Source organism: Clupea harengus, chromosome 4 (assembly GCF_900700415.2).
Source record: "Clupea harengus chromosome 4, Ch_v2.0.2, whole genome shotgun sequence".
NCBI lineage: Eukaryota > Metazoa > Chordata > Actinopteri > Clupeiformes > Clupeidae > Clupea > Clupea harengus.
The window spans coordinates 22,408,904-22,433,136 of record NC_045155.1 but is presented as its reverse complement, the minus strand read 5'-3'; the positions used below and the strand labels follow the sequence as shown (position 1 = coordinate 22,433,136).

The window sequence follows — 24,233 nt, the reverse complement described above, 5'->3', positions numbered from 1 at the left end:
ACTTCACAACAGACAACTTATAATCTTTGAGATGAATATAAAATGTACTTAGTAGATGGGTCAGTTCTGGCACACTACTAACTTCTTTCTACAATACAATATGTGTAAACTACATGAACACACTACCAGAGACCCTTATTACTGAGAGAATCTAGAGACCTATTGCTCTACCAGTGAAATATCCAGCCATGAGAGTACATTTGGGAGAGAAGATGAGACATTATGTACACTGAAAACCAATGAAACAAGGAAATGTTCATAAAAGAAAGAAGTAGGTTTAAATGACGTTCTGTCTCTGGCCTATTGAAGAAAAAATAGGACAACAAAATTCATTTCACTTCTTACTTCATGGACTAGTGCTTCCCTTGTGATGGTGTCATTGAGAAAATTTTGGTTTTCAGAGAATCAACAGAACCTAGGCTTCCCTCTAGTGGCAGAACATGAACACTGTAGATCAAACAGCTCAAAAGGTTTTAAAACGGTGCTAGAATTTCATTGTGAAGTGGTTGGAAAAAGAAAATGAAAAAGTCAGTGATAATGAGTCATTTGACCTAAAACAAGCTCTGCTACACTCGAGCAGACACAAATTTAGTCTTTTTGAAATTATTTATCGTCTGGACCAGGAATTGGGCTTTATGAGGTGAAATAAAATAGACAGCCCCAATGTCCACAGAAACCCTGTTACCCCAATTACTGACCTTTGCTGACATACTATTTTTACCTGGCTGTCTTATCTATCCTTTGTATCCATTGACCATATATGGCACATGCACTTAAAGACGACATTTACCCTGTGGTGGGTTAACAAGGCATTAACGAGTATTTGAGACACACAGCCAGTGAAGAGGCTAACACAGTAATGTCACACCGGAGGAGCGACTGTTTCCTACCACAGCAACAACCAGCGTGACAGAAATATACCCTACGACAGAAACTGCATGTTTGACTCTAAATTGACTCCAATTTCAAATGTGATTACTCTGTAGGCTACGTTGAATGAATACTGACGTTCAACTAACGTTACTCATTCCCATCACTAGCTACTAGCTGTTCATCTAAATTATCTTATTGAATAGAAACCATATAGGCCTACCCGTTTTAGAAGAGTTTATTTCATTTTGTGACTGAATGAATGTTGTGAATCAGTGGATGTGGTCAAATGATGCCAGCGTCAGACACTCTCCTCTGTGGTTCTTCCTCTGGCTCCTCCTCTCTGTAGGTTACTCTGTGTCTTGGACCAGGACCATACCTGTCAAGTCTTACTTTATCTATGAGATTTTCAACATTTCTCATGGCGCACATACGTGACACTGAATCTCATGGATTTTGGCTCCCAACAGCATAGAATAATAGTTACAAGTCTATTGGACTGCTGTGCAGTGTGAGTGAGATACTGTGATGTTGGCACTGTGCGGCTCGCTATGTCTGTGTACTAGTTTTAGGCTACTAGAGTCAACAAAGTTTCAAAATTCAGCATCACCAAACAACTTTTTATCTCCAGTCAAACCAGAAAATGCCAGTTTGATGTTACTGAAATCACCTTCTTGGGTGGAGCCAGATCAGTGTAAAGTCCACGGCGTACTGGACATCCTGCCCCGACAGACACACAAGGAGTCATGGGAAGGATCAGTTCATTCCAAATCTCTCTGCCAAAAGTGTTTGCCTCAGAGAGCTGCTACAACACAACACCATGTTTGAATGAACAGCAAGAAATGAGCAAGAGTGGAATAAACTGAAACATACTCTAACCACTGCACCAGTCCTTGCATTCTTTGATCCGTCCAAAAGAACAAAGATCTCCACTGATGCCTTAAAGGATAATTTGGGAGCTGTACTATTACAGGCTGAAAGAGACAAATGGCAGCCTTTTGCATATGCTTCAAGATCCTTGACAGAGACTGAACAGCGCTATGCGCAAATTGAGAAAGAGACTCAGGCTTTAGGCTTAGTTTTTGGATGTGGGAAATTTCACAGTTACGTATGTCTATGGCTTGCCAACCTTCACAGTTGAAACAGATCACAAACCGCTGATCTCCATCATCAAAAAGAACCTTAATGACATGTCCCCTAGGATTCAGCGGATGATGATGAAGCTACAGCGATTTGATTTTGAGGTAGTTTACACTTAGGAAAATACATTGTGCTTGCAGATGCATTGTCAAGGGCACCAGCATACTTTACAGATAGACTGCCCTGTGCTGCAGTTGATGACACTGAATCCCATGTCAACATGGTGACAACTGCACTACCTGCGTCTGATGTCATGTTGCAGTGAAATTGTGCAAGAAACAGCAAAAGATGCTACAAAAGGTAGCTGGCTATCTCCAAAATGGGTGGCCAAAGGGAAGTAGCCCAGAGTTCTATCCAGTGCAAGCAGACCTGAGTGTGGCTAATGGCCTGGTGCTGAGACAAAACTGAATCGTCATTCCACATTCTATGCGCCAGGACATGCTTAACCAAATCCTCGAAGGACATCTTGGCATAGAAAAATGTAAAAGGAGATCTAGAGAGGCTGTCTACTGGCCGGGCATCAACATGGACACACAGAAAATTATAGCAAAATGTAGTCCATGCCTCCGACACCAGTAGAAACAGACAAAAGAGCCCATGCTGATTGGGCACATGCCAACTGAGCCGTGGCAGAAGCTGGGCACTGATCTATTCCATCTGAATGGCAAGGACTGTCTACTGGTAATACTCAAACTATCCTGAGGTACCACGGCTGTCCAGTACATCAGCAAGTTCTGTCATTACACACTTGAAAGGGTTTTTCGGTAGGCATGGAATCCCGCTATGTGTGGTTAGTGACAATGGTCCCCAGTACAGCTGTGGAGAATTCAAGGAGTTCACAAAACAGTATGGAATTCAACACACTACCTCCAGCCCTCTGCATCCACAGGCTAATAGAAAGGCAGAGAAAGGTGTTCAAATTGTTCAGAGACTGAGGGAAAAGGCCATTGACAGTGCCACACTGTACCACACTGCCACACACTGCACAGCAAAAAAACAAACAAAAAAAGGGATGAATGAGAAAAATATGAAACTTAAACTCAAACAGAAGATGTACTATGAAACAACAGCCAGGAGACTGGAGTCTCTTCGGGAAAGTGATGTTGTGAGAATTGAGGACCCTAATTCCTGGAACAGAAAGGCAACTGTCCTTAAGGAGGTGACTCCCAGGTCAATTACTATTAAGACTGAGAATGGACAAGTCATTAGGAGAAACAGAAAGAGTCTGTTGAAGACTCAGGAGGACTTTGAGGAAAGTGTTGCAGAGACTGAATCTGCAGAGCGAGTCAGTTCAACTCCAGAGCCACATACTGAGTCTGCTCCACCTTCCCACCCAGTTTGGAGAAGGTCTGCTAGATCAACGATGAGACTGATAGAGCAATGATGAACTGGTGGACTGTATAAAAGAGAAGCAAATGTTTTCATGCATGACAAGGAGTTTGTGATTAAAAGGTATTACTTAAAAGGAACTAGTTTATTTCTTGGAATAAAAAACATTACATCTGTATCTTTCCACCCCTCTCACTATAGACTCTCCACTGTGAGTTGTTGCTGCAGATAAATACATTGATACAAAAGTTCCCCGTTTGCTGCTGTCAATTTACATGTAACTATTGCGCTACACATTGCTTAAAATGCATCAGACACAATATATTCACTGCAAGCCTACCTACCCATTACTCTTGGACAACAATAAGGCCCTCAATATGTTGCAAGAACATTTTTTTTTGTATGCTGGCTTCATCTCTTCAAAGTCTCTGTAGGCTCACCACACGGCAGCCATCTTAGTAGGATGCTCAATACAAGCATTGAAAGGACATCGCGTGAATGTTAAAATATGACAAAAATGGTGTGAACTGCTCAAATAAGGCTTTGTGTTGACTTCTTGACGTGTTGAAATGACCAGTGTTCTCCAGTCCAACGTTTTTTTTTAATCAAAAATAGATTTATTACAATTTCCAGATACACCAATATAACAGAAAACTAAGAATTTAAGAGTAAAATACATCTCCCTTGTAGCAGAGGCTAGGTACCTCAGAGCAAAAGAGCATTAATAGGAACAAGAGAAGCTATCAAACTAAGAGACTCTTGCATCATTTATAGGGTTAAGCCTGAATATTACATCATGGCATGAACTCTTACTCGACCAATCAGAAAGACACACGAATATAAAGCAAATCATTTGACAAAAAACAGCAGATCTTTAACATCAACATTAATCCTGAACTTGCAGAGGGCAGACTGATAGTCTCTTGAGTTGAACACACCTGTTACTATAATAGATGAATAACAATCTGGATGAATAACGATTTAAGACATTCATTAGGAATCATATTAGCACAAAATATTTTAGCAACTTAATGACATCAGGTATCAGGCCAATCGCCTACATGTTCATTCATGAATTCATCAGAACTCCACAAGAGTTCTGTTGATCTAAATCAGAGATGGGTGTAAGAGCCAAATTCATGATTTCATGTGTTATAATAATTTAGTTTAAAAAGATTTAAAAAGGTATCTGAAGATAAATAATTTCATTAGGATTTGAAAGAATGTTTAGGTTAAACTATATAATTTAGTATTGTATTTAAAAGCTGAATAACTGGTAAGAATGTAAGCTTCCAATCAGATGACGTTACATCAGTATAATACCTGCGTGTTGGACTTTTAGTTTAGATTTGAGCTCAGAGATGTTGGAAGCGACATAGTTTTTTGACCGTGTGAACTTGTAACTCTAAGTTTTCTAGTAAACATTTTTTATGGAAGATTTACTTGTCTCACTTGCGTGTCAATTAACAGTTTCCAAGACTGAACTCAAAATTGTGGTACAGAAGACTCAGAACAGACGGAGTGCCACTACAATGGGGTTACCTAAGGACAGATGTTCATGGGGACACAAGAGTTGTGTTGATCTAAATGAGAGATGGGGTTACCTAAGGACAGATGTTCATGGGGACACAAGAGTTCTGTTGATCTAAATCAGAGATGGGGTTACCTAAGGACAGATGTTCATGGGGACACATCTACACTCCTAATCATTAACTCACTGCTACCCCAACTGCACTGATACTTTGTCAGGCTAGACTCACAATGGAACTTTACTTTTATTTTCACAAATGATGACATTAATAAAGCTTATTCTCACATCAACTTCACTGCAACATATATGGCGCTCTATGGTTACAGTGGAATAAACAGAACGCTTTGGTAAGGCAAAAAGACAGTTATGCTCTTCTCAACAATGTGATTGGCTCTTTGTACAACAGGGCAGGACTTACAAATCTGCCATGTTTAGCATTAGGGATTCCCCCGATTCCCATCCATGATCTGCCATGTTTAGCGTTAGGGATTCCCCCCCATCCGTGATCTGCCATGCATTAGGGCGTTAGGGATTCCCCCGATTCCCCATCCATGATCTGCCATGCATTAGGGCGTTAGGGATTCCCCCGATTCCCCATCCATGATCTGCCATGTTTAGCGTTAGGGATTCCCCCGATCCTCCATCCATGATCCGCCTCCTTCCTTATGTCTCAGCTCTCTCCCTTTTTTACACGCTTCAACTTGTGTGTAGGCCTGATGTAGATCTGCTCCATGTATGGCAATATGATGTTTGTTTGAAGGATTTCAAAAAGTATCTGCCTAATTTCCATTCCCCCTCTTTCTGGCCCTCTACCTACTGGCCTCAAGCAGATGGATCCCCTAAGAAGGAAATTCTTCTTTGCCCTGTGCTTGCTCTGGGGGGGTTCAGACCCTGTGCTTGTTCTGGGGGGGTTCAGACCCTGTGCTTGTTCTGGGGGGGTTCAGACCTTGGGCTTGTTCTGGGGGGGGGGGGGGGGGGGGGGGGTCAGACCCTGTGCTTGCTCTGGGGGGTTCAGGCCTTGGGCTCTGTAAAGTGCTTTAAGGCATGTTTTCCCAGCAAATCTCTTTTCATAAATACGGCTTTCTGTGTAGAAAAGTGCTCTGCATGATTTGAGTGCATACTCACCATGGATACATGTGGCCCTTAGCGGCGTATTATGGTAACACACATGTCCGAAAACACGTAGTAATATTCTGTTATTTTGTAATTTCATTTTACAAATTTAATCCTCTACAATCATGACCTTTTGATTTCTATATTCAGTGCTGTCTGAAATGCATTGTTCTTTCTGTTAGCGGCTAGTGAGCTAAATTATTTCATATTCCCCAGTCCAAGTAAATGTGAGGTATTAATAACTTTGCCCCCCCCCCCCCCCCCCCACCTCTTCTCCCTTCACAGAAGTAAACTAAACGTTTGGCCCATGTGGTGGAGCCTAAAAGCTACATGTAGCAAAAACATTTATATGATTGAAAGATATCTAGGCGACCAGAAGTGTCTCTCTCAACATTGATTGATATATTTACGTAACTTACGTATATTTAATATTGATATATTTAATAACTTTTTTTATTTAAACACTATGCAACAATTTGACACTTTTTGAGGTATGGTTTTATAGGCAACTAGTTTTGGTACCATCCTCAAATTCATTTTGATAGCACATGGTCATGTGAAGGACAGACCTGTGTTTTTTCCCACTAGCCATCCAGGATATGCCCTATTAGTAGAGGAAATAAGGGGAACAATCGTTCATTTTGTGATACAAGCATGACATTTGGCATAAACATTCTTCTGGGTCATCTCTTTAACTTTAGAATGGGGGCCATCCAAAAATCCAATATGGCGGTCATTTTTCAAGATGGCCGCCAAATCATCAAGTCATAACTATATTTCTTGCATATTTGGGGAAATATTTCACCAATTGTGATACATATTTTTTTGTTATTTTGTTATTTTATCATTTTTACGTTGTCTTTTTGTTATTTTTTCTTTTATTTGTCATTTATGTTGTTTTTTTATCGATTTTTACAAGCGATTACTTGGCTAGAATAAGTCTGAAAATGCAATTGTTTCAGTGTCAAGTCAAAAGAACATCATTGGGCCTCAAATGTCTCAGTGACATTCACAGCTGCACAAGGCTTTACAAGACAGAGTCAGACAAAAACATTTGCACCTGCCATTAGTACAGCTGTTTTTGCATGAGCATTTTGCCAATTCCTGGCAACTTGCAGCAATTGGTGGAAGTGTTGTCCAGTTCACCAACCACCTTTGTCCTTGCAGTTTCCATCCCCATTCTGCAGGACTTGGTAAAACTGGTTGAGTGACAGTTGCTTGGCCCCAGACAGCTCCTGCTTGGTAGGCTGCACGTTTAATGTGTTCCTTAAGGGCTGCACTTGTTGGTGGTATGGCATCATATGGCCTTTGCTTGCGGTCAAACAGATGCAGTCGTGCATCATTCACAGATGTGGCTGCACTTGATCGGTCGTACATTATGACCACAAATCTCTCCAGCATTTGGAGGTCATCATCATCAACGGTTGTGGGCCAGTGACTGAGCTTGGTAAATGTCCCTGACACTTCCTCACACACATTCCATGTTTGCCTAAGCTTTAGGCTTGAATAAAGCAACTGGATTCCTCTTGATTGCTTTGTAAAATGCTGATTCATTGTGATTTTTCAGTCCTTCCATAAAGGTCTTGAACTGTTCCTTTCTATTCGCTAGGTTGCTGTATCCAGCATTTGTTTTATTAAGTTTTCTTTTTGGTAACACCAAATTTTCCTCTGTGTCTTGCTGACAAAGACAACACTTTGTCCAGTTTGTCTTACGTTTGGCATCGATTGAGTTTAGTTTAACTAAAGACATCCTCTACACATAGCTTGAAGGTTGATTTTCAGATCCAAAAAGCGACTAGCAAACAAATCTACCGACTATTGAGGTTTGGGTTTGAAATGTCACAGGCTACAGTGCAAAAAAGCAACTATAGCGACAAATCTAGCTACTATTTTTACTGTCCTCTACACATAGCTTAAAGGTTGGTTTGTATATGGAATGAGAACAGAGGGTAGTGCTACTCCTTGTATAGTACCAGACAGCCAATCAAATTGTTCGTTCATTCTAGTCTTTTTCGATGTCTGAAAAAGCGACTAGCGAACAAATCTAGCGACTATTGGGGTTTTGGGTTTGAAATGTCGCATGCCACAGTGCAAAAAAAAAAGAGCAACTAGCCACAAATCTAGCTACTATTTTTACTGTTCTCCTATACTGTATATCCCCCAAATACCTCTATCCCTCTAATTAACCCTAAACTTCACGTAGTTTTCCCGTGACCTATAACACGTTTCAGATGGTTATAACTGGTAACTCCTGTTTGAAAATGTTCAAAAACATACTATGGGAGTCCGCTATTATTGACATCTACAAAGTATAGGCAAAGATTATGCTGAAATGCAAAATCAGTCTAACCATGGTGGCCATCTTGAAATAAATGGCGGCCATTTTTGATTTTCGAGTGGCCCCGATTCCTAAATCGAAGAGTGACCTTCAAAGATGATTTGTACCAAATTTCACGCTTGTATCACCATTTGAACGATTTCCCCAAAATATTGCTGTTATTTCCTCCACTATATGTAGTTCACAGCATGGCATTGCCAGCTACACTGCCAAAAGACACCAGTTAGTGTGCTGAAAAGCTTCCATCAGAGTCAACTGGGCTGTTGGTGGTGTTTGCAAGGTTTTTGCATGCCTTTTAGGTAGTTAGCTTGCTAGTTTTGGAACAGAACTCCTTATTGGTGCTTTAAGCACTCAAGCTTTTGAGCTAGCTGATGGGTCAACAATTAATGTTTAAATGATGGCTTGCTTTTTGCAACAACAGGATATAGTCAAGCTTGCTGTTTGCGCTATAGTGACTATACAGTGATATCTTGAGGTACAACGTATTACAAGAGGCTTAACCAACACTAGCTGGTTAGCTATGCTAACTTTAGTATATATCATACCATCATATATGGGAGATACAGAGGCGTCTTTGACGGTGTCAAAACTGTTATTTCTTCACATTCTTTTGATATATATATATATTTATATTTTAATGTTCTCTTGTGTAAAGCATTTAACTGAGGAAACCAGAGGTGAAATGGCTATGATGCAATTGATTTGTCCCGTCTGTGTTATACATAAAGAACTATACTAACTGACTTGTCCTCATTTTGTCAAGAGGACTACCTTGTAGTCATTTTATTTTTGGACATATTACTGTCTCACAATAAAAGAAAGATTCCTGTTGATAAAGTCATTGAGTACACTGTGATGGAGGAAACACAAGGGTGATGGCCTGTAAAGTGACAGCCATTATTGGTAGCAAGTTAAGAGCAGAAACAGTGAATTAGTGCATTCTTGTCAGATTCTAGAACACTAATAAGGAGTGTGCAAAGCAATCTGATCCAGGACACACAAAAAAATAAACACAGTACGGTAAGGTATTCATTCTCTCAGTTCTTCCATACTTGACATGATTACAGAAGACATACCTTATAACAGCACTCTAAAATACACTGGTTATCCATGGAAGGTCTGTATTGCAACATAACCTTGGACCTTGGACCCACTCAATGTTTACTATGCACATTCAAGCAAACTGAAGAAAATACAATATTAAGCTCTCCACAATTTTTGATACAGCTCCAACATCACTTTGTACTGCTTATGCATGAAGTGGTATCCATAAAACTGAACAACACATGGTCTACATATTTACATAAGCTCTCAACCTACATAAAGCACTGCAAGTCCAAGAGATGTCCAATGTCCCCGAAAAAAACTTGACTGCCTTGGACCATTTTCCTACAGAAAAGGCAATGCTGTCCTGGGTCTGCAGTCTGCTCAAAGTGTGCATGAAGTTGGCAGAGGTTTATAAAAAAAAAAAAAAAGAAAAAAAAAAAAAAAAATGTGATGTGAGTTCCAAATTGTATCTTCAGATCAGACGCTGATTGGATATCCAAAGTGGTTCTAAGGGCAGAGCTTACAGAGCCTTTTTTTCACATTGGATGTTAATACCATTCAAACATCAACAAAAGAATGGGTGGAACAACTGAACCATTTTATCAGGAAAAGGACATCCACACACAGACATATACAAGTAGTTGTCTTGCACACAGCCTTGTCTCAAGGCCATCACTTCAAAAATTGTAGAGGGATGATGAGCCTCATCAGTAGAAACATCCTAACTCATTCCAGTCCTTAGCATCTAAAATCAAAACTTTGTAATAGCTCAAAAACATCAAACATTTAACATTCTTGTCTTATCAATGTTGACTGATGCATACTTGAATCTTCTAAGGTCAGAGCATGTTCACATTTAGCAGGCCATCTGACTAGGGGTCAAAAACATGTTCTGCCATTGTACTAAGCATGGGACATAGAGAAGAGGATATTGTTTCGTTTGTGGTTTATTGTCTGTGATAAAGCCGCATAGAACCAATAAAGAACAGGATTGGTTGTGAGTTTGGTCCAATGAATAGGGGCTGGGTCTTTTAAAAGTCCTTGTAAGGCATAGCTGTCAAAGGGAGGAGGCACCCTCTCAGAGCTCATGACGTTGGTGGCCTTCATATAAGTCAGTCTTCTCGTTTACCCACTTCTAAGCCTTTATAGAGGGGGGCAAGAAAATGCTGAATACGCCAAACCCGGGTAAGAAGCATTTTCTAGAAGCCACCATGGAGCAATAAAAACAGAAGGAGCCATGCTGTGCCACTCCACACCAATGCCACCCCATTTCCACAATGAGTGAGGACTATAAAATCTCCTCAACCCCATGGGCAAAAATCATGACCAGGCCTGGCTCCAGGATCATGTCCTCCCCCATATGTTGGTTCTCACAGGCCATCACCACCACGGCTTGTTTACCAGGAATGCGCTTGGCCACATAGTTCTCATAGTACCGCCGGTTCATCTGCCTGGTTTCCAGTGTGGCCAGGCCCTGTGGCCAGTTGCGCTCATGAGCATTTTCGATGAGGTCATTGACGATGGACAGTGGGCATCCGCTGTCAATGAGGGAGCGCTTGATGACGGCCTGGAGCACGGCGTCAGGGGTAGAGATCATGCCGCCCCAGCGGGTGACACGGGCAGGTTGTAAAGAGTTCACCCATCTGGGAAAAAGGTAGACAAATGACCAATTACAAATCAGATATTCAGAGCGGTTCAGAACTTTCAACCCATCCCTTATGTACATAATGTTTTGTATCTTTAGCATACATGAAAGCTCATTAAATAGATCAAATTTTTTTTTTTTTACAGCTGACAAGAATTACTTAGAAAAAAATGTGTTATGAAGGCACCTCACAACTCAACTTCAGTTCTGCCTGTAACATAATTGTTATCCACACAGTTTTCTAGCTATCTATTTCATAAACCTTGCTAATACCTTTGGATCAGAGGCAAACAACGGGGAAGGCATTCAGTTACTCTAAAGGCCATTAGCCACAAACGGCAAACAATGCAACAGTGGAAAGCGATGGTGGAATTTTGTGTGCAGGAAGTCATTTCGTAACACACACTACTCTTGATATGACTGACAATTGTTTTGCAATCAAATAACACTTGTGTGTCTCCGTTTCCCATTTACAGAGCCAGGACTGTACAAACTAGAGAGAGGGACGGAAGGGGTCAAGTTCGCTTGTTGGATATTAGGCCTACTGGGTGCGTTATTAGTTACTGAAGTCAACTTTGATCTGAATGTGTGTATCCAATTGCAGTTGTTTTTGGAAAAGGTATTGGTGATGTTTCACCTCACAGCATTAATACTTTACCTTAGTAATATCTTACTTTATTCTTTCATGTTTTTTCATTTTATTGAATAACCTCAATTGGTAAGTACTTTATTCGTTAGTTTGTATGTGTACTGCAGAGGCAGGAGAATGGAATACTGTTTATGTTGCCCAAACCATATTTAGCATGGGTGACAATTCCACTATTTTCTACAGCCATTTGACAATTATCAGTAGGAGCATTATCATATAATGCATGCGATGCTTTTAATCTGTTAAAGATTAGTCTCTCAATTTTTAAGCCTCAATTTGTCTCCCCAAATGAACAAGTCACCACCATTTAAGGGCTTTATTTTTCTTCCAGGAGAGCATGACCCCAGATTCCCCTAGCTTTCTCTGGTTCACAAGGTTATGCTTCGACCCCGTTTCCACCACCAGTCACCACTGCCTGTTCAGTAGTTACACCAAGATGTTTGACACTAGTGTTGGATGTTCGTACGGGTGTGTAGGAGTTGCAAATCAGGATTAAATATCAGAATTAATAATGATTGATAATAATAATCAATAATCCAATGAATCTCATATTCATTTGTATTTGTGCCTCTTAATTAGACTTAGGCTATGTATACAGGAATCCAACGTTTCAACCAATCCAGTCTTTTTCGGAACCGGTACTTTTTTTTTATCTCGTCGGATTTGGGGTCCCAAAACGCTGTGTTTGTGTATACAAAAGGCAGATCAGACAAAACATTGGCCCGTTTTCGGCTAATCCCATTTCCATCCTAGCACTCAGCTCTGGGGAACTCCATAACATACTTTTGTATGACTGAATGATGCATTGTGGACATGTACAAACTGAAAACGGTCAGAGAGGTAAGACCTAAGCCAGGATAGGGCACAGTCTTTGATTCCAACATAGTGTTCAAGTGTGATATAGTGATACAGTTATATATGATGATCTAAAGCAGCACTAAGGTCTTAAAGAAAGAATATTGAAAAGCATCCATCATCAGATGCATTGAGTAGGTTATTCCGAACTTTGACCAAGGCCATCTCAGTGCTCTACAGCTAGATTATAATACTTTATTTCAAATGTTAGGGCTATTATTTGTCAAGTAGTATGACACACCCCAATGACATTGCATGGACAATACGTGGGTGATGTGGCCTGCAGTCCAAACAGTCCCCCTTTTGGACTACCAATTACCATTGCTCAACGAACATACCAGATGATATCCCTTTTAGGGTCAATCCTATGCTCTCAGTATTTCAGCAGCCATTTTTAATTTGACTTCATGTTTTCAATTTGTTTAGGCTCTCCTAATATAATGTCTAGGCTCAGGAGGCATGTGTGCCATGGTTTTATGAGGGCTGCTTGAGCCAATCAGTTAATATAGGTGGCCATTTTTAATTTGTTTAGTAATTCACTTCCTGTTTAAAATGGTCACTACATGTACATGTCGACCACATTTCATTCTTTTATGAGGTTCTTTAAGGGTCCTTTGAACCAGTTGCCAACTGTATGGACCCCAATTTCATGTTTCTGTCCGCCGCAAACAACTTTTCACATCATCACCCTTACTATTTTACAGGAAAATGTGTGGAGACTGCATATTTCTGAAAACAACACACAAAGATATGATCCACAGACAAGGTAGGCAAACATGCTTTGTAGGCATATCGAGATTTAGGAACTTAAATCTTCCCCACACAACTAGCTGTAAAAACGCATTGCTAGCTTTTACAAATGTAGTCATTGAAGAAAGGTCAGGTGAATCCCAATGTCCATACAGTTAGGCCCATCCTTGTTGGAGAATGGGTCTATTGTCCTAAACTAACTTCTGAGTTACATATGTAACCAAGGAGAGAATATGCCGTTGAAAGAGAAGGACAGGATCATCACCACTTCAATGAGGCAGAGTGAAGGAAGAGTCAGTCAAAACATTTTGATAATGTCACCAGTAATTCTTAGACATTTTCCACATTTGATGTTGTCAGTGGTCCTATTTCTGTTTGCCCAGTGTTTTGCAGCTGCACAAGGCCAGAGCCTGTTTTCTACCAACCCTATGGAAGAACGCATACATCAGATGAGGACAGGAGCCCACACTGAGGAGGACAGATCAGTGTGGGCTGTCCAGAGCTGCAGAAAACACTGGACGCAGATCAGAAGTACCTTGTGACTCTCCACTCCATATACGTGTCAATGTGGATAGATTGGCAATGGACAACACAGAATCAGGAGCTGGGACCTTCTCATTTGCGTTACACTGCATTTTGTTTATTTCTAATAAAATAATTTGTGTAATTCATTTATTCTTTGTTAGACTCTCTACATAACCTACCTATAATCACAAAACAACAACAATAGTAGTTGTTATTATAATTATCATTTCCACTACTACATTCATACACCATATCAAATCATGTCTGAGGACACACACTGGACCAATACAAGGTGAGTCGTTTGATCAATCGAAGGGTATGTCTATATTGGTCTATTGGTTTTTTTGTTTTGTTTGTTTTTTTGCAGTCATTTGTATTCCTTTATGAAGTCTATCATAGTGTTAAGTTCTAGTGGTGATGCTCCATCAGTTAAAGACTTTATCAAGTTTATGGTGTAGGAAACACTAATAATCATTTGAATTGTACTCTGATCAAGTGTAAACATTGTGTAGCTTTTGTATAAAAAAAACAAGAATTGGCGCCCGGTCCAAATCTGGATTTTTTTTCCTCCCCCTCCTTGCTTTAAATGATCTCTCCATTTCCAGTGTCACTGAAATGTTCCAAAGGGTGTGCAATGGGTGGGGTCACTTTTGATTCTTTTTGGGGGTAATCTGTTCTATTTGTAATAGATGGAGATGCATCAGTTGGTGTGTTTGCAAATGTATAACCTATATTATGTTTAAAACTAAACTCTTGAGAAGTTATTTAGCTTTGACTATAGTCATATGCCGTGTTAAACCGTGAATTCCATTTTTACTACTAAATTCTGCCTTTCTGTCCGTGTTTTGGGCATCACCGACATCACTGGGTCCTACATTACTGGACCAGTCATAAGGCATGGGTTGAAAAACAATCTCACTTACTCCAGGATCTCATTGTACTCAATGCTCTCCTCCAGGTTCTGCATGTTGGGGTTGGCACTGCGGATGGCCCTCATGTATGCCTTCAGGAGCTGGATATCTCGTTTCTGTGGGGCACAATGGTCAAATGGTCAGAATTTTACTGACACATTAACTGATGATTTCAATGAATGTGACATTTAACTTCTGTGATTTACAATGATTCAAACAAACACATTGACAGCCGGAGGGAAGTAATGGTGGGACCAGGAGGCAGGCAATGTCGAAGGAAAAGAGGGATGATGGTTAGGACAGGTGACAGATTATGGTACATTTCATGGGACAGGTGATGATTTAACAGGGAAACGCTGTTAAGGGCTTAGGGCTTCCAGTGTCACTCAAAACCTGTGGCACTTTAGCAACCAAACTACACAAAACTGATGGAAGAGTGCAGGCCGTCGCAACTTGTTGGTTTGCTCACTAACAAAAAGAGAATCCACCATCGTGAGGTCTTTGAGTAATCACATCTTTGTAGAACAGCACAGTAATCCACACGCAAGACAAGGAGAAAGATCGTTGCATTTTGGAGCCTTTATTAGCCAAGTGAAGCACAAAGCACCCTTATTAAAATAATAATAATAATAATGTAAACGTATGATTTGGCTGCACCCTCCTAAATGAATACTTTGTTGGTGCACCTTTTGGATACAGTTCTTTTGGGTAAGCCAATCTTGCCAATCCTTTCCCTCTCTCAAAAGTTGTTGATCCATGAAATTGGGGGGAGGCCTCTCCACAGATTTTCAACTGGATCCAGACTGGACCATTGATCATTTTTTGCTGAAGCTGGTTTGGATTTATATTTTGGGTTGCTGAAACTAAAGACTCAGTTCTGGCTAAATAAACGTAGACCTTAAGCAGGATCACTGTGGGTATGGTGTTCTTTTGGTGATGTGCTGTGCATACCTTTTGGAATTAGGATCAAGAAGTTCAACTTTGGTCTCCCTACATATCAACATATTTCCAAATGGTTTTGGGACACTTGATGCGACTTAGGTTTGGATATATTTTCATGAGGATTGGTTTGCTCTGCCACCCATAGTCACAGGTAGAGGGCAAACAGTGCTTACCAGAAAGTCTTGCATTATCTTTAATAGCAAAAAATAAGGTCCAAAGATAAGATCCAAGTTTATATTTTCTTTTATCAGAAATACGCTTTTTCAGCATTTTTCTTTTGCATTACAAAGAACTTCTGAATAGGCCTGTTTGTGAAACAGGCCATTCCTCTTTAGTACTTCCTATATTCATGAATAATGCATCAAAAACCCAGCACCTGTCACACCACACTTCATACTTCCTTCCGGTCAGCCATGTCGTTGCGTTTAGCAGCAGTGGGCTACAGACACCTCCCCACCCCCATCACACTGTCATGCACTTATTCTACCCCATACTCTGCCATGTTTATGATACCTCTCTACCCGACTGGCTCCAAGCAGATGGGGTTCAAGGTCTCTTCCTGTTAAAGCGCCTTGAGACCATTTTAAGTATTTTAGTGGTCAAAAGGAAATGGCATAAATTAAATGTTTGAGTACTAAGGTACAGTAATATAGAACTAAATGTTGTGAATAAATAGAAACAAATTGTTTCTAAGGTAAAATGTCTCTTTATTTATGATTAATGTTTGAATATATGATTTTATGTTTGCTCAGGAACCAAAAAAATGAAATAAAATGATTTGCACTATATTCAATGACATAACATCAACCTGTTTTCTATCACGCTGAGCTGCATTATGTAGAATCAAATTGTGTTGAACCAGTATGCATCGCAATATGGCTACATTTGAGTGCATCACACAGGGAGTTGCATCAGATGCATTTTTAATTATTACAAATAGAATATTTTCAACAACTAAAAATAAAGAATGATGCACAATTCAACATAATAACGTATAACAGTAGCAGTCTTACCTGTTCAGCCAACTGATGCTTGTGCTCTGCAGCGGTCTTCTCCAGCTCCCCGATCTTGCCCTGTTGCAGCTGCACTACACTGCGCAGGTGTCTGATGCAGTTGTGACCATGCATTTCATCTTTAGGCATCTCCAGCCTACACAAATCAGGCACAATTGATGCATGACACATGAGGTAGATAGAAAGAAATGTAACACAGGAACAATGCACAGTTTGGAATCATCTGGAAGTGTGCACGTTTTCACCAAGGTATGGAGAAGACCTTGCTAATGTTGCAAAGGACTACTACTTCTAGAAACTGGATTAAAAATGAATGAATTAAAGCTGAAAAGCCTTATTCTCATCAACCATCACTAGTGTCCAATAGATTAACTCTCTTAACTTTTTAATTAATAGGGGTGAGAATTGATCAAACACACCAATAGAAAGCCATGTGTATGGGAGGACAGTACATGTCAGGATGTTTCAGATTGGAGTAAGTTAAAGGCAAAGCCCTGCTTTACTGCTCTGTAATGTCAGTCAGTCCTGCCTGCCAAACATGTCATTTCCCGCTTTACTAGTAATTAACAAACATATGAGATAACACTTTAGCACTCATTAAGACACTAGAGCACCATAGCCTGGCATTACTCATGCTCCAATACACCACTGATGACACGTCTCCACCTCTGCCCTGTTGTGTGCTTTTTCACTGGTTACGAGTGTGACAGTAGTGCGAGGGCCCCATGTCCCCTGTGACAGGGGGACCCCTCTTTAGATATATTTGACTTGTTTCTCTTTACAGCTGAGTATTGTTTTAACAATAGACATAAGTTTAGAGCAACCCTATGGCATATCAAACTCTTCATTGAGCAGTCATGAATTACAATCTTTTACGAACACAATACGCAAAAAGACTATACGCTGACCCTAGATCAGCATGCCATACTCACCCACAGCCTGCTTCACAGGTGACTGGTCTCTTAGGATTGTGCTCACAGTCCTTCAGGTGCGACTGCAGTTGATCCAAGCGCAGCGTTGCAGTGCAGCCAAAGCTGGCATTATCACACGTGATCTGCAGCTTGGATAGCATGTTTCGCATGATCCGCGGCACTGGACGCAGATGGGCAAGCGTCACCACTGTACGATCAACTGGGCAAATCTGCTGCTGGGCAAACCACTGTGTGATGCAGGCATTACAGAAGGCATGCTCACAATGAGGAGCCTGGAGATGAGGAGCAGGGAGGAAGAGAGGATGAGAGGATGAGAAGAAAGGAAGGAACTCAAACAGCCTAAAAGGATAATATAGAATCTTTAGCCATAATAACATCATTTTGAATAACAAAACAACAAAAAGCTCCCAATCCTCATGGGGGGTAACTTTGTGCCAGTCTATGCAGACTTCAGTGAGCCCTTACAGACAGAGGAGAACACCACAAACCCCCCTCCCTTTTCATGGACTGGTAACTGAGCATATATAGCGTGCACACGTCAACTGTAAAGCGCCTGGGCTCTGTAAAGCGCCTTGAGACAATTGTATTGTTTTGGCGCTATATAAATAAAATTGAATTGAACTGTGTAGTTATTAGGTAGTTGGCTTTACCACACCATGTGGTTGTGGTTCACATAGGCAAGGTTTAATGATCCTTTTTCTTCACACTGTAATCACTGGCCCATTACTGTCACATAGACTTGACTATATTCACAGACATTGGCGTTAAGCATCTCTGCACGTAGCTTGTATAGCTAGATAAAACAAGCTCATCATGTGTCAAAGCTGTCAGAATTACAGACAGCTCAAACCAAACTCCCATGCAACCTCAGGATATACTTCACAACCATTTCAATGTAATGTAGTCTAAATTACTTTAAAAAACCTTAGTAGTGTAATTTTCAAGATCATTAGGTTGCTGTTATGGTCTACAACCTGTGTCTTAGGTAAAAAGTATTAAAGGTCCACTGTGTAACACTGTTTTAATTTTTACATTGAAGGTCAACTGTGTAACACCGTGTTTAAATTTTTACATTAAAAGGTCCACTATGAAATGTTTTGTTATGCAATTTAGTTTTTGTTACAAAACCCTTTGAAAATGTAACAGCTTGTACAGCATGATGTCACTGAAAAGGCAACCAAAATACAAACACTGCAAGCTAGCTGGCTAGCTTTTGTCAGTGCCAGTTGTGCGGTTCTTGGTGTCTGCGAGGTCTGTTTTAGCTAGTTAGCTTGCTAAGTTTAGTCTAGAACTCCTTCCAAATCCAATGCTGTAGTAGCTTTAGGTACTGTGCTCATGTATACTTGTAATTTGTCTCAGGACAACAAACCCCACTCTGACGTGCAGTCTATATTCACTTGGCACCACATAATAACAACGTCCAACATAAATCTTGATGTCTTATATGAGGTTGATGAACTGATGTATTATACTTGTATACAATGATATGCCTTAAAGAAAGAACAATTACAATAGGGACTTTATTCTAACATTAAATTCCCTGCTTTTCAATAAGTGGACCTGGTTAAAATGTGTAACCAACTCTACAGCCTAAGCGCATACATAGCTATAGATGTAGATACAATATCTAGCCAGTGATTCCTCATTCCACAACAGTGGAAATAATACGATTCCAACCTGCACAGGCTCCTCCAGCACTCCACTGCAGATTGGACACAGCAGATCCTCATCCACCTCCCCTTGAAACCTGGTGACGTCGTACCCCATGGCACATCACTGGGAGCCTCCAAAATCTAGCTAGAGGCAGGGGACTCGGCACACTATAGACAAGGAGAGAAATAGCATCAGCATTTACCAGTCAAAATATCAATTTGCTTTTATCCAAGGTACTGTATAGGTATAGGTACTGGGCAATATGGCCAAGTGTGTCATGTTAAAAAAGGTTAAGAATGAAGTAGTTAAAAGAAAATCTAATTTCTTTAAATTACACTAACATTAAACTGGTCAGAAATATAGTATACACATTGTTAATGTTATAAATTATTTTTATAACAGCAGATTTGAATTAAATATCTACATAGGCATTCTCTTCAACCATCACTCTTGTGTTCCTGTGGTACATTATGGTAGCTAATCACAATACATCATGATAAAAGGCTCATTTATCAAATCCTTTAGCACAATTGTATGTTGGGCAGAGTTTATACAAGCCAATGAGGGTCAACTGAAGATACCATTTCCACAGTGAAAGCCCTTCTTCATCTAGAGGAGAAAATACTCATGTTACATTAACATTCACTGATCAGTTCAGCCTTCAGAACATCCCTCTCCTTTAAGCTAAACTACTCACACACTGGAACTGAATTATGGACTTGACCATTAGTCATGGTCACTGGCAGACAAAAATCTGATTTCAATGCAAAAAAAAAAAAAAAAAAAAAAGAAAGACAGATAGAAAGCTATTATAAACCCTGGACGCCCTAAAACCAGCATGCCAAGACCATCAATGTATTGCCTTCCATTTGAGCAACTTCACCATTTAGTTCACTGAGGATACTACCGTTATAGGCCTGATCATTAGTTCACTGAGGATACTACTGTTATAGGCCTGATCATTAGTTCACTGAGGATACTACTGTTATAGGCCTGATTATTAGTTCACTGAGGATACTACCGTTATAGGCCTGATCATTAGTTCACTGAGGATACTACTGTTATAGGCCTGATCATTAGTTCAATGAGGATACTACTGTTATAGGCCTGATCATTAGTTCACTGAGGATACTACCGTTATAGGCCTGATCATTAGCGGTGATGAGTCAATGGAAAAGTATGAAACATCAGAACTACTAATATGGTGTCACCACACAGTTGGCTGATCAGGTCCCAAGAATGTATGTAGGCCCTCCTGTAATAGGTACATTCCAATGCATGCTTCCTCCATCCTCCAGCTCGTGCCCCGGAAATCATTCAGTCAGACATCATTACTGACGTGTCATTTCATTAAATACTGTCAGAGGAACCAAGCAACGAGGAGAGGAGTTAGTTAAGGGAGGAAGCAGAGGAGCATCCTACGTGGAAGCGTTTAAACTCGAATTCCCCTCCCCATTCTTCACATCCGTCAACCTACATTTTTAAATAAAAAGTAGCTGTATGTGAACGAAAATAAATAATCAGTCAAACCCAGAAAAGACCTTCATATGCTTCAATTACCAAATCAAATGTGCGAACGCAACATAGATGATTGTGTTGTCTGCAGGACCGTGTTTAAAAAAAATACATTCATACCCTGTCATGAAAACACAAAGTATCATGAGCAGGATTCGTTAATGGAGAATTCTCCGTGCTTTAGCACGTTTGAACAGCTGCAGTATGGTAGGTAATTATGATGTCAATATTTAGCATATCAGTACTACAATGGTACTAATCATTGAAACAACCCAAATGTTTATTTGTTGCCTTTACGATGACAACTACATACAGTGGATTGATCTTGAAGTCCTTAACATAGACTATTCTGTATAGAACCACAGGTCCGTTAAGTCTAAGCAAGAGGTGATGCTGCTGTTTCATCAGCAACTGACTCCTAAAAGTAATGCGTCAGTGAGCAGGCACATCTAATTCATCACGTACGTTTGTCCTTGATTCCTCCATCCTTCTTTGCAACATTCCTTGTTCCCTTCACGATTTTATCAGCGGCTAGGACCTAACGAAAGGGAGGTAGGGATTGGACAAATAAGGAATTGATATGTACACAATGTCTCTAGTAGGCCTAAGTCCGTATAATGTCTCTGGGTATGTCTGCCGTCTGTAGCGAATTACAAGCTAAAAAAGAGTTCCCTCTTCGGCAAGCTGTCGCCAACGAAGTGGCAGGGCTAGATAGCTAACATTACACATCATAGCTAGGTAGCTAGCTAACTAACTAACGTGGAGGTGGCGTTGAGGAGGAGGAAGCAAATGTAACGGAACGTAGTAGATTTATTTCTATTTCTGAGAGTTAAAGCTGTCGAATTAGATTGTCATAATTACAATTTACCGGACTAGCTAACATATGATAGCTTCTTCATCCTGTCACAGCTGTACCTAACGTTCGCTAATTTGGCAGTCATCATCTCCGACAGCCACAGCTAGCGTTAACATTAATGTCAGCATGCTAACTGCAATTATACAGCCACCCGAGGACAGGAAGAGCTTAGTTAGCTATCCGAACTTGACAGACAATTAGCTTGCCAAACTTTAACCAATATCACTTGGAATATAGGTGTGAAATCCGAGTCTAATGTATAGCGTTATTAGTCATAGCCACGCTAGTTACCCTAGCTAGAAAGTCAAATAGCTAACGTTAACTACCAAGCTGAATTTATCAGAAAACTCCCTGTTTCTCAACAAGCGTTTTCTTACAAGCTCAATACCACCAGTAGAAACGCAACTTCCTCAATTTGATCACCCCATGGAATTCACTTTCACGTTACCTCTTGCAAAGGTCTGTCCTGTATCAAAACATTGTGACTTGAATGGACGTCCAGATCTCCCATGGAATACATTACACATCCGTCTACAGTCCACCTATACGCTACGCCGCCTCGAAACCTGTAGGTGCACTCGACGGCGGCGCTGCGCAGTGCTGACCGAGGGCCTTATCCAAACTAGCCCCTACTACACCTCCCTACCTACTTCCACTCCGTTTGCGCCTTCACGTGGAGGGTCCGCCACATTAGTGCTATCCCAAACCAATTGAGTTTGGAAGTCGACCGGAAGTGTGTAGTTTTCAGTGTTAGCATTTTAACACTTCCTGGTTCCAAATAAAAAAATCCATTCCATATGGAGAAATGAATGGGTTTATGCAAAACCGGCGAAAATAAGGTGCAAGCGAAACAAAGGGAAATGGTTTGTTGAGTTAAAATGTAATTATCTGTCGGTCTTTTGCAATGAACTGTCGTCTTTCTTGTCTGGTAAAAAGACCAGTCCATTCCGAGTTCTGTGTGGAATCATATCAGATTTGGCCTTTTTCTCTGCTTTTTTGTGTTGTTCCAATGCAAACAAAAGAAATAAACATGTGAAAACCAGAACATTTGTAATTGCAACAATTTTCTGGGAGAAGTGGTGCATTATCTAACAGAAGTGCAAGGGTGCCAATATTTTTGTCCATGACTGTATATGTATCCCTATGGGGAAAGTGGCTCAGCACTCTGAACAAACTCCTGTTTTGTGAAAACCAATGGTTTCATAACAGTTAGACTACATCATTGATGAGTTTTAACATCTTATCCATAGGCTAGCAAATTACTCCACCTACTGGGATCTAAAACGAAAGAATGATTGACAGTTGTCTCACTCAACATCTGCTCTGCTGTACCACAATAATAACTATCCCAGCTTCGCAATGAGACCAGCTATGACTGTGTTCCATATGGAGATTTGGAGAACTTTTTACACTTACAGTCACCAAAAGGCCTGTTTTCCCCCTGCTGCCAATTGATAAAATCCAAAGACAAAATCACCTGAATGTTTGCAGTAAATAAAAGAGTTTAGATACTAACGTTTAATTGATACTTTTTGCACAATTTGATGCATATTAGAGATACGGCACGGGGAATTGGTGATGCAGTCCCTTGTAATTCCAGTGTTTGGGGTCAAATGGGATAAGGAGCAACAACTTCCTACTGCTGAAATGCTGATTTCCTTTCCGCTTTTCTACAATAACAAAAGCTAGCTATGATAATCTCACTGAGACAGCAGTGTGGGTTACTGCTGTCAAAAGGCAGAGCCTATGTCAGGATTCAAACTGGGGACCTCCGCCATATCATGATCTGGAGCTCAACCGCTGCACCACGGTCGGAGCATCCTCACTTTGAGCTGCATTCTTTTGCATGAAAGGTGCTATATAAATAAAGTTTTATTATTATTATTATTAATTTCAACTGCTGAATTCACCCACTCAAACTGTTGAATTGTTCCAAGCAATGTAAACATTTCATAATGCAACACGCAGCAACAAAGGCAAGTAATCAATCATTAAATGTAACAGACATATACAATTTACCACCCCTGATATGATATATATATATATATATATATATATATATATATATTTGTGTGTCTGTGCGTGTGCGTGTGTGTATACAGTATATTTGTAAATAGGATGTTTTGGGATTTATGTGAATTGCTGCTGAAACAGTTCAATAATGCCTTTTCTTGTTATCTCTAATCAGATTATGCAACCTAACTAGACTAAGACAGATGAAGAAATGCCATGCCAATATTATTACATTTTTTTATGACTCAGCCAATAATGCAATAACTTGTTACACTTAAGGAAGTGCTAAAACTGTTCCCTTGCGTCCTATAACCACTACATCCCTAATACCTGATTACAACCTCCTTAGAAAACTTTAGTTTTCTTTTTCAGTCACTCTGTGATTCCATTCAACATATCTGGTGAATGACAGAAGCACTGAGCATAATTTGACAGTAGCAGTGGCATGGCTCTGTTTCCTCGTCACGGACTGGCACACAAGTCTGCGGCCCGTAGTTTTAGAAACACTGATCGAACTGGTCCAACCAGCAGTGCGTTATTCTGGTTACAGGAGACTCCCTTTTCAGCTGGCAAGGGTAGGATAAATCAATGACCTGACAGAGTGGC

General features: G+C 40.3%; 1 protein-coding gene across 2 annotated transcripts; it reads right to left on the bottom strand.

Moving 5' to 3' along the window:
* Positions 1–9,074: 9,074 nt before the first annotated feature.
* Positions 9,075–22,345, bottom strand: LOC105894303 (E3 ubiquitin-protein ligase NRDP1). 2 transcript variants are annotated; one of them, XM_012820790.3, is made up of 7 exons: positions 22,063–22,345; positions 21,224–21,296; positions 19,268–19,410; positions 17,591–17,862; positions 16,659–16,794; positions 14,716–14,819; positions 9,075–11,011 (listed from the first exon to the last, which is right to left on the bottom strand). In XM_012820790.3, exons 3-7 carry the CDS (start codon positions 19,355–19,357, stop codon positions 10,657–10,659), a joined length of 957 nt encoding a protein of 318 aa, XP_012676244.1. In that variant the 5' UTR covers positions 19,358–19,410; positions 21,224–21,296; positions 22,063–22,345; the 3' UTR covers positions 9,075–10,656. The 2 variants fall into 2 exon arrangements, with proteins under 2 accessions (XP_012676244.1, XP_012676242.1); XM_012820788.3 differs by lacking the exon at positions 21,224–21,296.
* Positions 22,346–24,233: the final 1,888 nt, after the last annotated feature.